This window comes from Stegostoma tigrinum, chromosome 2 (assembly GCF_030684315.1).
Source record: "Stegostoma tigrinum isolate sSteTig4 chromosome 2, sSteTig4.hap1, whole genome shotgun sequence".
Taxonomy (NCBI): domain Eukaryota; kingdom Metazoa; phylum Chordata; class Chondrichthyes; order Orectolobiformes; family Stegostomatidae; genus Stegostoma; species Stegostoma tigrinum.
In genome coordinates, this window is record NC_081355.1 from 153,140,767 (window position 1) to 153,153,532 (window position 12,766).

Sequence of the window (12,766 nt, forward strand, 5' to 3'; positions counted from 1 at the left end):
CTGTAGCCCAGCAAGAAATCAAGGCGTTTGAGGTTAAGAGATAACAAGGATTGGAGCTGGATGAACACAGCAAGCCAAGCAGCATCAGAGGAACAGGAAAGGTGATGTTCCGGGTCGAGACCCTTCTTCAGAAAGGTCATGACCCGAAACATCAGCCTTCCTGCTCCTCTGATGCTGCTTGGCCTGCTGTGTTCATCCAGCTCTACACCTTGATATCTCAGATTCCCCAGCATCGGCAGTTCCTGCTGTCTCTGTAACAATTTTGAGGTTAAGAGTCTTTTTTAAAACAAAGGAAAATTCCTCTCGGGATCTGAGTCAATGCTACGTTACTTACCTCGCCTTCAAGTCCATCTGGGATCAAGTCACTTGCAGCTGCATAAAATGAAAGGTCTTCATCATCGTCATCCATTTCCACGCTTAACCTGAGCATAGAGAGCTTGTGAATACGTCATATTGTATCCTACAGCCATTTAATCAAGCTCTATAAGGTCTTTAGGTTGCAAGCTCCCCTAACTCAAGCAGGATGCATCCACCTTTCGTTGCAATATTCTCTCCTTTCTGTCTGTCATTAATGCATTGCGTACCTGATTCCTCGTAATCCATGTATACTTTAGATTTACAACTTAAAGAGGTCAGCATCAAACACTGTCACACCAAGCTTCTGACTGAAGATGTAGGTTTAATACAGAGCCATCACGGGTATGGAGAAGGTAATAAACTGATCGTAAACCTACAGCTGAAGTATTATGACAGTGTTTCACTGATGATGGACTCCAGGATCTGCTCTCACTAAAGTCTCAATGGGTAAAGACACCATGTGACATCTGAGCCACAAGGATCACAAGAATACTGGGTTTAGGCTGTCTTTGCTGATCTTAACAAGACATGAAAAGGTGGTAATGTAAAAAACACAGTATTGTGAATGCTAGTGGTTTTAAATAAAAATAGAAAATGTTGGAGAAGCATAGCAGGTCTGGCAGTATTGATGGAGAGAAAGAGAATTAACATTTCAAGTCCAATAGAACTCTTGCAGAAATCTGAAGATGAGTGTTTTGGACTCAAAACGTTAACTCTGTTTCTCTCTCCACAAATGCTGTCAGACCTCCTGAGTTTCTCTGTAACTTTATGCTTTTATTGAAGAAAGTAATTACAAAATGTATGTTTCATATGTCTGTGTAAATGTTACAATTGATTTTAGTATCCTGGGTTGGGAAGGGAAAGACCCAGCTGTTCACTTCATTCCTCATTATTAATCAGTGACTGATGAGAAAATACAAGAACGTGGAGGACAAATAGGTGAGCAATGGGCTGTGCTACAATGTCTGCCTGCCTTTAGCAGTCTAATATAACGAAGGGCCACTTGAATATGGTCATATGTGAGGATCTTATAATCAGAGGAGAGATCAGGGAGATAAAAAGAGCGAGAGCAGAAGGAAGACAGGATGTTCTCATCCATGTCCTGGGAACTAGGATTGGCAAGCTTCCCTCTTACCCACTGGTGCCCAAAGACATAAAGGAGAAAGAAATTTAGAAAAGTCAGAGAATGTGTACTCACAAAGCAGGCCTTACAACTGCCTTGAAGTCTAGGCGTAAAGGCTCTTTATTATATCCTTGAAATCGAGTCACTTTTCCAGGTACTCCAAATGCCACCTGGGGACAAAAAAAAAGGTGAGTTTTTGACTGATTTAAAAATAACAACATTTTATTGCACTTGGAACGTTAGACTATCTTCATCAACAAAACAGGTCGGTTAGACAAAAAAAAAATTTTAGGACATCTGACGAAAGATGTCGGTTTTAAGGAATGTCTTAAAGGAAGAGGATGTAGTGAAGTGGTTAAGGGAGAAAATCCAAAAGGCCACTCACAGCAGAGCTGTCAACTGGGCAGCTGTTTAAATGGTAGGGGTGGCACAAGAGACCAATATCAGAGGAACGCAGCTATCCTGGAGAGTTGTAGGTTTGAGAAAGCTTACAGACTTAGGGAAGGCAAGACAAAGCAAGGTCTTGGAAAAGTTAAATCTGAAGTTAACTAAGACATGGATGTGGGTTTCACCAGTGCTTGACGGAGAAAAGTAAGCATCAGCACAGTGATGACGTCAAATGACTAGGTCAGAGTAAGGAAGGAGCCAGTAGGAGAGAAACCTGATGCTTGTGTGCTCCTTACTGTCTCTGTGTGATGACATCAGGCATGTTCTTGAAATCGGTGGCAATTGCAGCAATGCAGTAAACTGCATGTTATTTACATCAGGAGATCCTCATCCATATTGGATCATCCCAGGTTTGAAGGAGTGTGCACACATGCACACCAGGTTAACCTCCACTGCTCCTCCATCAATCAACCACCACAATTATTGTGTCTGCCAGGATAGAACTAAGCAAAAGGGCAGTCAGACGTCCAGTCTTTTCCTGCTCCTCTGGTGCTGCTTGGCCTGCTGTGCTCATCCAGTTCTACACCTTGTTATCTCAGATTCTCCACCATCAGCAGTTCTTACTATCTATAAAGCCTCTTCTAAGGATGTCTACATTGAAGAAGTTACCTTTCTCTCTCTGGAAAGACCTCAGTGGATCCATCTTCTATCTGCCTCCTCCTCTCTCCCTATTTATTTGAGTCCCCGTCCCCTCCCCCATTTTTGAAGAAGGGTCTAGGCCCGAAACGTCAGCCTTCCTGCTCCGATGAAGCTGCTTGACCTGCTGTGTTCATCCAGCTCTACACCTTGTTCTCTCAGTCTTTTAGCCAATTTGGTCACAGTCTCCACATACCTTATTTTGATCCTTGTCCATTTAACTTGGCAAAGCACTGGCCTATAATCATTCCCTTCCTTGTTGCAGCAGCTTTGATGTGATGGGGTCACAATAAACAGGATTTATTTCATTTTCCCAGGCCCAATGTCTCTCTAAAAGGTACAGAATCTGTTAATGTGATGACTGCAACATCACAACTCATGACAGTGTCTAGTGGCCTTTGGTGCTGACCACCTAATTTATTAACTGGTACAAGGATGGTTATAGACACAAAAGGAGTGTCAATATAGTGTCCAACAGACTGTTAATCAGCCTGTGAATCCTTCCCTTACTTCAAACTCTTCAAGGGAAGATGTGATACAGTAACAACAGGAACCTCCTGAGAAGAAAGCTTTCCCATCTTTTAGTACTGTCCAAAGAGAAGATGCGAGAGATATCGCTGGAATGCTTTAGAGTTGGGGACCAAGTGTAGTGTGTCCAAGGTTGTAGATGACACTAAACTGAGTGGTAGAGCGAAGTATGCAAAGGACACTGAAGGTCTGCAGTGGGATAAAAATAGCTTAAGTGAATGGGCAAAGGTCCGGAAGATGACGTAAAATGTTGATAAATATGAAATCATCTATTCTGGTAGAAATAACAGCTAAGTTGACTATTATTTCAATGATGAAAAAATGCAGCATGCTGCGGTGCAGAGGGACCTAGGTGGCCTTGTGCATGAATCACAGAAAAATTAACTTGCAGGCACAGCAGGTCATTAAGAAGGCAAATAGTATATTGTCCCTTGTTGCTAGAGGGATGGAGTTTAAAATAGGGAGGTTATGCAGTATAGGGTGCTAGTGAGACCACATCTGGCGTAATGTGTGTAGTTTTGGTCTGCTTACTTGAGAAGGGATCTAATTGCACTGGAAGGGGTGCACAGGAGATTCACTAGGTTGACTCCAGAGTTGAGACGGTTGGCTTATGAGGAGACGTTGAGTAGACTGGGACTATACTCATTGGAATTTAGAAGAATGAGGGGGCAAGTCTTATAGAACATACAAAGTTATGAAGGGAATAGATAGGAGAGGAACAGGAAGATTGCTTCCACCGGTGGGTGAAAGTAGAACTAGAGGAATAACCTCAAAACAAAGCAGGGGGACAGATTTAGGACTGAGTTGTGAAGGAACTTTTTCACCCAAAGGGTGTGAATCTGTGGAATTCCCTGCCCAGTGAAGCAGTTGAGGCTACCTTGTTGAATATTTTTAAGGCAAAGATAAATAGATTTTTGAACAGCATAAGAATTAAAGGTTGTGGTGAGTGGATGGGTAAGTGGAACTGAGTCCACAAAAAGATCAGCCATGATCCTCTTGATTGGTGGAGCAGGCTCGATAGGCCAGATGGCCTACTTCTGCTCCTATTTCTTATGTTGTTACGGAAACACTCAGCAATTCAGGCGGTGTCTGCAGATGTGGAAAATGGAAACAGAGTTAATGTTTACGATAATAAAGTGTGGAACTGGATGAACACAGCAGGCCAAGCAGCATCTTAGGAGCACAAAAGCTGGCGTTTCGGGCCTAGACCCTTCATCAGAAAAGGTTGATGTTTAGGTTGATGACTTTTCATCAGAAATGGAAAACATGTTGAAGTGTAATAGGTTTTAAGGAAGGAGAAAAGGGGGGCGATTGAAGGGGAAAGTTCAAAAGGGAAAGTCTGTGGCAGTGTTGAAATGAGATTAAATGTCTGAAGAGTCGGTTGCGTGGGACCAAAACAAACAAAATGTATTGTCTAGAGACAGTGCAAATGGCAGAAAGGTGAACAACTGCTGAACAAGGTCTATGGAAGTCATAAACAAGACAGCAAAGCCAAATCCCACAAAGAAAATAGAAATCAACAAATGTCCAGAAATATGTAAAGGGTCCACAGTTTCTTAGGGTTACACTGAGCTTCATTGGAACAATGCAAGAGCTTAGTTCAAAAATTGTGGTGAGAGCAATGTGGAGAAGTTAAATACTAAGTTTGCAGTAAGAAGGAAATCAGGAAATATTAAATTGCAAAGGAGTTGGTTGTGCAAGTTCAAAAGGATTGGGAATGGAAAACATAAGAAGCAAAAGGTGTAGTCCAGTGGTGGTGTGAATGGCAGAACATTCTGTGAATTTTAATTGTGATATTTTCCATGTTTTTTCATCAGTACTCAGGCTCATGAAGGATTCCACCTTTTCTTTTCAGACATTGACAAAGCTTCTAAGGATTTCTACCAATTGTACCAGTTTGGGGCTTATGTTAACAGCAGAAGACATAGCTCTGGAGCTACACTACACAAATATTACCTGACAAACACTCAATCATAGATAATGTTGTTGTCTCAAACACTCAATCATTCTTAATCATTTTATAAATGTTAAACAAACAGGAAAAGAAAGCAGGAAAACAATTTCACGATAAATCCTCGGTCACTGATACTGGCATTGCAGAATTTCAGGACACTGTTACTTTGCTGTTTTTACATTAAGTTCTCTATCGTTACTGAGGTGGTACATCACCTGATCATCTAGACTGACATATCCTAAAGCGAAGCCTTCACACTCTACATTTGTCATCACTTCAGTCTGTGTGAGTGGGGTGAAAGAGACGTTGATGGTGACGAAGCTGCCAGCTGGAACTTCCTGGGAACAGAGAAATTCAACATAAATTGACACACTGTACAAACTGTCAGTCAGTGAAAGAGGCTAACATTCTATCTATCAACTAACAGTCTATCCCTGCTGAAGCATTTCCTCCTTTGCCATGTGTCTGAATTTTCCAACAAACATCTGTCATCTTACTGATAAATGCCCTCTGAAACGCCATCCACATTCATTGTACCTACTGCATTCCCTAAATCAATGCCATCTAATACATCTTCAATTAACTCTAGTAATATTATCATTTTGACTTTCTTTAACAATCCCAACTTGGCTACCATTGATTAATCAATGCATTATGTAATGGTTGCAAGTTTTATCTCATTTTATGGACTGAAATTTTGATTTTAATCTAACTATTCTGGGAAATAAGGATGGGTGGGAAGATGAAGACAATTGGCTGGAATTACACACTAACCGATTTTATAAGCCACAGACAGGGAGTACAATAGCTTTCTGCTCCACTCCTGCCGAATGAGTTCGGTTTAAATTGGAAATTTTGCAACTGATGCTAGACTAATTGGATGATAATGACACAGTTTATTCTTCTGTCCACCTCAGAGTAAGGAGCATGTAAATCGGCTACTTTCCAGTCCAAAATAGCAAATTTGAGGAGCAATGGAAACTTTGCCACTTCAGAACCCTATTTCTTCCCTGAACTCTTCTAGCAGCCTGCAATATGCGGTCTGGGCTGGTGGCAGATGGACAACTGTGCATTTACTTTCAGATCAAACTGCTTTTCTCTGACCATCAGCAGTTGTCTTTCCTGCCCGAGATCACCTGCTTTCTCACTCACAGTATCATTTCTCTCTATGCCCGAGGTAGAGAATTCTAAAGAAATGTGGAAGGGAGTCATATACGCAAGTCTTTACTTATAACATACTGGTGCTGCTTCACAATCCTGCACACTGCACCACTGTCTTTGATAGGCCCTCTGGCACCAGTATCCACTTACCACCTGTCGTGGGGTCACATAATATGGATAGTCTGCTGCAATGCCCTCGTGGACCCGTAGAACAACAGAAATTAGAGGGCTTGCTGGCGTTGATTCTTTCTGTTCCCCTTCTGGAACTTCCTCTTCCTCTTCCAGTTCCTAAGAATTAATACAATTAAAGAAATGAGAGTTTTTATGGTAAATTGTTGTGAGAAATCTGCCATATTTCTGTACTGAAAGAATTGCCATTCAAGTGGAATTTGAAATTAAACTAGTCCTTAAAATGGGCACCAAAGAAACATGCAGTCAACATAACAGCAATAAGAAAGGCTGATAAAATTAAAAACTGATAGTGTAGGGGGAGGGGCTTAGATTAGTTCACAGGTCGGCGCAACATCGAGGGCCGAAGGGCCTGTTCTGCGCTGTATTGTTCTATGTTCTATGAAAGCTGTGCATTGTCTGCCCAAAGGGGTGCTCACATTCTATGTTGTTACAACCCAATTGGGTTAGCACTGTTAAACATTGACTGGGAATGATATTTTGCCAGGAAATGTGGCCCAAAAGAAATATCAGGTCTCCCTACATAAGTAGCTTTAGAACCTGGCAAAATAACGCTTTTGATGAAGGGTCTAGGCCCGAAACGTCGGCTTTTGTGCTCCTAAGATGCTGCTTGGCCTGCTGTGTTCATCCAGCCCCACACTTTGTTATCTAAAATAATGCTAGGATGCTTCCAGCTAAGAACCAAACATGATGAGGCCATGATGCCAATACCCCCTTAAACTAAGATTATACATAGAAGTACACAGTCCAACACATCTCAGTGAGCCTGTGGCTGAGTTCCAGATTGTGAATAATTGTATTTCTTACACATTCTGTAGTTTGGAGTGCTGAAGAACTGCTCTGTAGACTATTAGGAATAGCATTCCAGTCATAGCTGTGTACACTTTCACTTGGAGCAATGCTAGTTCCCATTATCTCATTGCCGCTCTCATCCTTCAGTGGGAATTGCTGCCCATAGGAAACAATCAGATCCACCAGCTGCAGGTCATCATTCACATAGTTGTATGTCTCCCAGTCCAACCGAATATCTAGGATGTTTTAGTAAAAGAAGCATTGTTAATCTAACAGTCATTCGGGTCAATTTGGTGACAGTGTGTTGTATGTAATTTCTTACTGAATAAAGATATGAAGTCAGATACCAAACTAGCCTGTTGCAGGTCCATACTGTGTACTGTATGAGTGGACAAGTGTGGGATTGTGCACTCAAATGCTCATATGTCCACCTGAGCAGGGGAGGTCAGACAACAAATGAGTAATGACACAGAAGGGTCACAATTTGCGTTCCTCCAAGCACAACAGCTCTGGCATGGGACCCGTACCCCATAACTCCTAGAGCCAACCAGGAGAGTATGGAATTGAAACCATATTACCATTCCTTCACTATCACTAGGTCAAAACCCTGAAACATTCTCCCTACCATCATTGTAATGGACTCATACTAAATGAGCCACAGCTGTTCAAGAAGGCAGCTTACCACTACTTTCCCAAGGACAATTAGGAAAGAGCAACAAACATTGGCCTTGCCAACGAAGCCTATGTCCCATGAAAGAATAGAAAAGAAAATGCCAAATGGATTGAGATATCGTAATGGGAGCATGAAGCACCTTTTTGAATCATACATTGCACTGGGGGAGTTGGGTGAGAATTGGGGGATTGTGGTCCAGTCTCTAAAAACATTGCAAGCAACATCTCACATAAGTTAAGTCCAGACAAGAAATTAATGGAGTGCTGAGCTTTATAGCAAGGGGTAAAGAATATAAAAGCCAAAATGTAATTGTGAAACCACGTTTGAAAAAATGCACTGTAATCATGCAGCGCCTTTAACATTGTGAAATATTTGAAGGCACATTATCAGACCCAAGTCACACAATGATTTTTAGGTTCGATGGCCAAAGCTTGGTCAATAAGCAGGTTTTAATAGATGTCTTAAAGGAGGAAAGTGAGGCAAAGAGGCAGATAGGTATTGGTAAAGTATTCCAGCACTGGGACCTGAGTAACTGAAAGCACAACCACCAACAAAAATTGAGAATGCTCAAGAATTAGAACTAAAATTAGAAAAGCTCAGGGATTTCAGAGGGTTGTTGGGGCTGGAAAAGTTTACAGAGATCTAGAAAAATTAGGCCATGGAACAGTTTGGAAACAAGGATGAGAATTTTAGCATCGAGATGTTGTTTGACTGGGAACCAAAGTAGATCAGCTGAAAACAGGGATTTGGTGCAACCTAAGACAAAAGCAATGAAGGTTTGGATGATCCCAGTTTATTGCACATAGAAACAAAAAGAGGAATTGCTGGAAAAACTCTGCATCTATGGAGAGAAATCAGGGTTAAGGCTTCAGGTCCAGTATCTTTCAGAAATGCTGGTGTGGAGACCAGCTGAGAGTGTTTTGGACCAGTCAAGCCTCGACGTAAAAAATCAATGAATGAGGGTTTCAGCAGATGAACTAAGACAAGGTGAGGTCAAGACATGTTAAGGGGCTACAGACAGACAATCATAGGGGTTGGAAGCTCATTTTGGGGTCCAAAGTGGCCTACAGACTGGTTTAATCTCAGACTGACACCAACAAAAGTGGTATAGTCAGCTGCTAGGGAGCTGAGTTCAGAAAATGGGGCAGAAAACAATGACCTCAATCTTCAAAACATTAGAAGAAATTTCAGTTCAGCCAATTTTGTGTGTTGGATAAGCAGTTTGATAATTTAGCAACAGCAGAGGGATGAAAAAAGCAATGGTGGTAGAGTGGAGCTGGGTGTCGTCAGTATATGTGTAAAATCTAAGATGAGTCTTTGGATGATGAGGGATAGCTGAGAAATAGGAGGAGGCCAAGGATAGATCCTGGGAGGAGCAGGAAGAGAAGCCATTGCAAGGGATTATTAGATACAAGGAGATGAATAAGAATGGAATCAGGTGAGTGCGGTGAAATCCAGCTGGACAACATTGGAGAGGTGTTGAAGGAGGACGGTGTAGTCAATTGTTTCAAAGGCTTCAACAGGTTGAGAAGGATAGTAAAGTGCATCTTCGTCACAATCACATGATGCTAGTTGTGACATATTTCAGGACTGTGGTAGGTTTGGAGATCTGATTGGAGGAGTTTAGGCATATAGCTTCAGGAGGCATGGGAAAGGATTTCGGAAATGACAACACCTTCAAGGATCTGAAGAAATAAAAAGGGGAGGCTGGAGGTGGGGCAGCAGTTGGAAAAATTGGGCAAGTCAAGGATTTTTATTTGAGGACAGCAGATTTAAAGAAAGAGAAAGCAGTTAACAACATTGGCTAAATAAAAACTGAAAGAACTGTAATTCAGAAACAAAAACAGAAGTTGCTGGAAAAGTTCAGCAGGTCTGGCAGCATCTGTGAAGAAAAAACATCAGAGTTAACATTTCAGTCTGGTGACCCTTCCTCAGAACAATATTGGCTAACATAGGGACCAGAAAAGTAACTTGGGAGATCATTAGTTTTTAGTGAGAACAGGAGCAAGTGGTCGTTGGAATCTGGTGGGGTGGTGTCTCATGGCCAAGATGAGATCAAAAGGGCACAAAGGGACATAGAGGAAAAATTATACAAGGAGGCAACTTATGTGCTGAAGCACTCAAGCATGTGATTTGGCCCATTATGCTATTAGAAGGAGGGACGCTTTTGAGATAGGGGATCAGAGGATCCGATCTTACAGGTCCTGGAGCACTTTGCACCTATTGCTTATGAACAACTTTATATGATAACTTCAGGGAGTAAACCTTTCCAAGGTGTGTTCACAGGAGTGTTTTCAAACAAAATTTAACACAAAAGGAAAGACAGATGGGGCAGCTTTTAAAGAAAGTCTTGTAAGGAGGAGAGAAGGCTAAGAGAATTCCAGAGCTTGCAGGCCAGGCAGTCAAAGGGATAGCCTGCAAGGAAGAAATGAAGAAAATCTGGGATGTGGTCAAATTGGAGGATCGCCAAGTTGAAGGAGGTTATGGAGATAGGGAGATGAAGCCACAGTTGGAATATTGCCAAATGTTTCCGATTCCATAATATAGGGATAATAAGGCATTAGGAGGGGTAAAGCAGAAGTATGTCAGTGTTGCCCTGATATGAAGAAATATTATTCCAAGAAAGTCTTGGAAAACCAGATCTATTTCTAATAGCAGAGAGTGATTTGAAAATTGTGTTCCAAAAGACAAACCGGCAGAAAAAGGTAGATGGGAACAGGACTGTTTCAAGCGATTAAGGGGTTCAGAAGGAAAGGAGATAGGTCTATGATTATGTGTAAGAGATTCACAGCAAGGGGCAAGAGCAACCTCGTTTGCACAGAAGATTGTCAACCAGAGGAATATCCCCAGTAACTGAAGCAGAGATCCTAGAAGTAGTCAATAGGTGGTTGAGAAGAAGAAAGACAAGTGAAACAAGACTCATGGTTAAATTCAGACTTTTGTTGATGTGCTAGATAAAGCTCATTAGGGACTGGGTGAACAGCTTGTTTCCAAGCTATAATTTCAATGTAGTAGCTGAGGTTAGCTACACACTATAGCTTCATTAAGACAGGTATAACATCTGTACTTATTAACTCAATCATTTACCCATTGATCTGGCCACCTACGTAATAAACCCAATTTCATATTAATTCGGCCACCATATCTATTCTTATTAATTCAACCACCTCCTCACCAAATAAGCCAAGTATTTGCCCTCTCTGCTGAATCCAGCAGGAGAGCGACAGTTTCAGATTCCCTAGATCAATGATGCTTCCACTAATGTTAAACAAGCTCGTGTAAATGACAGTGTGGAGAAAAGAGATGACAAGCTGCAAGGCCTACCACAGGGACCCGTATTGATGAGCCGTAGGGAACGGGAGACAGTGTCACCTCCAGTGATATGGGTGCCAAACCTGAAAAACAAAATGTGGCATAAAGTTCCCCGCCTCAGGCTGAGGTATTAGTAGTCAGTCAATGTGCTAATTAAACAACTTCATGCACCAGATCCAACAGCAACAACAACAATAACAGCAACTTGCATTTACAGCGTAAGACATCCCAAGGAGCTTCATAGCAGCGTTATAAATCAGGATATGATACATTTAGCCAAATGATGGAAAGCTAGATCAAAGTAACGGATGTTACATTTATCTATGAAAAAAACTGATTAAACTAATCCCTCTGTTACCAATCAAGAGTGATTTTGCCTGGAAAGATATGACAGTTTTGATGGCAAGAATAGAATTACTGATTCTACAGCAAAAAACATTGGTTGGAATCACTCCCTAAACAAACCAGGAACCTGTTAGTGTCCTTTGTTTGAGTAAAGGCTCAAATCATAACAGATGCATTGCACGTATGGGTGGACTGACATTGTAAGATAGCCGGACAGATATAAAATTTTTGACAACTGAGGGAATACTGCCACAACTGTGAATCTTTCAGTACATATGCAGACTAGCTAGAGGTGTTTTTCATGAAGACTCTAATAATCCAGTTGTAAACCATGATGTGGAGGTGCCAGTGTTGAACTGGGATGGACAAGGTCAGAAGTCACATGACATCAACTTATAGTCCAAAAGGTTTATTTGAAATCACAAGCTTCCTGAGCACTGCTCCTTCGTCAGATGAGGACAGTCTGACAAAGAATGAAGAGATACCGTGCAACAATCACCAGACAAGAATGTTCTCTCCCAGTCATGGAATACTTCAGTGGTCAAGGGCATTCACCCTTCAATCTTCAGATAAGCGCCCTCCGAGGCAGGCTTCAAGATATACAACAATGCAGAATCGCTCAGCAGAGACCGAGCCAAGCTCTGTAGCCATGAAGATGGCCTCAACCGTGATCTTGGGTTCATGTTGCGCTGTAGGTTACTCCAGCACACTTCTGTTTCTGTAAAATCTTCCTTATTGTCCTGTTTTGACAGCATCACCTTGATAAATTGTTATGGCCTCTCTACTTTTTAATTAGTTTGCGCAGTTTTGAATTCAGTGTGCAATTCCAGTCATTTAGTTTATCTACATTTGGTTTACGCTGCAGCTGTACAAAACTCTGGTGCGGCTGCACTTAGAGTGTTGCGTACAGTTCTGGTCACCGCATTATAAGAAGAATGTGAAAGCTTTAGAAAGGGTGCAGAGGAGATTTACTAGGATGTTGCCTGGTATGGATGGAAGGTCTTACGAGGAAAGGCTGAGGGACTTGAGGCTGTTTTCATTAGAGAGAGAAGGTTGAGAGGTGACTTAATTGAAACACATAAAATAATCAGAGGGTTAGATAGGGTGGATTGGGAGAGCCTTTTTCCTAGGATGGTGACGGCGAGCACGAGGGGGCATAGCTTTAAATTGAGGGGTGAAAGATATAGGACAGATGTCAGAGGTAGTTTCTTTACTCGGAGTAGTAAGGGAATGGAACGCTTTGCCTGCA

At 41.8% G+C, this 12,766-nt stretch overlaps 1 protein-coding gene across 6 annotated transcripts in view; it reads right to left on the bottom strand.

The window, feature by feature from the left end:
• The window catches only part of dlec1 (DLEC1 cilia and flagella associated protein), a 181,819-nt gene that overhangs the window by 19,650 nt on the left and 149,403 nt on the right, over positions 1 to 12,766 (bottom strand). For all 6 annotated transcript variants that reach the window (XM_059640337.1, XM_059640341.1, XM_059640334.1 and 3 more), the window contains 6 exons: positions 11,185 to 11,255; positions 7,203 to 7,423; positions 6,357 to 6,494; positions 5,261 to 5,383; positions 1,556 to 1,650; positions 335 to 422 (listed from right to left, as the gene is read on the bottom strand). In XM_059640337.1, coding sequence (XP_059496320.1) covers positions 335 to 422; positions 1,556 to 1,650; positions 5,261 to 5,383; positions 6,357 to 6,494; positions 7,203 to 7,423; positions 11,185 to 11,255 — 736 coding nt within the window. The remainder of the gene's footprint in view (positions 1 to 334; positions 423 to 1,555; positions 1,651 to 5,260; positions 5,384 to 6,356; positions 6,495 to 7,202; positions 7,424 to 11,184; positions 11,256 to 12,766) is intronic.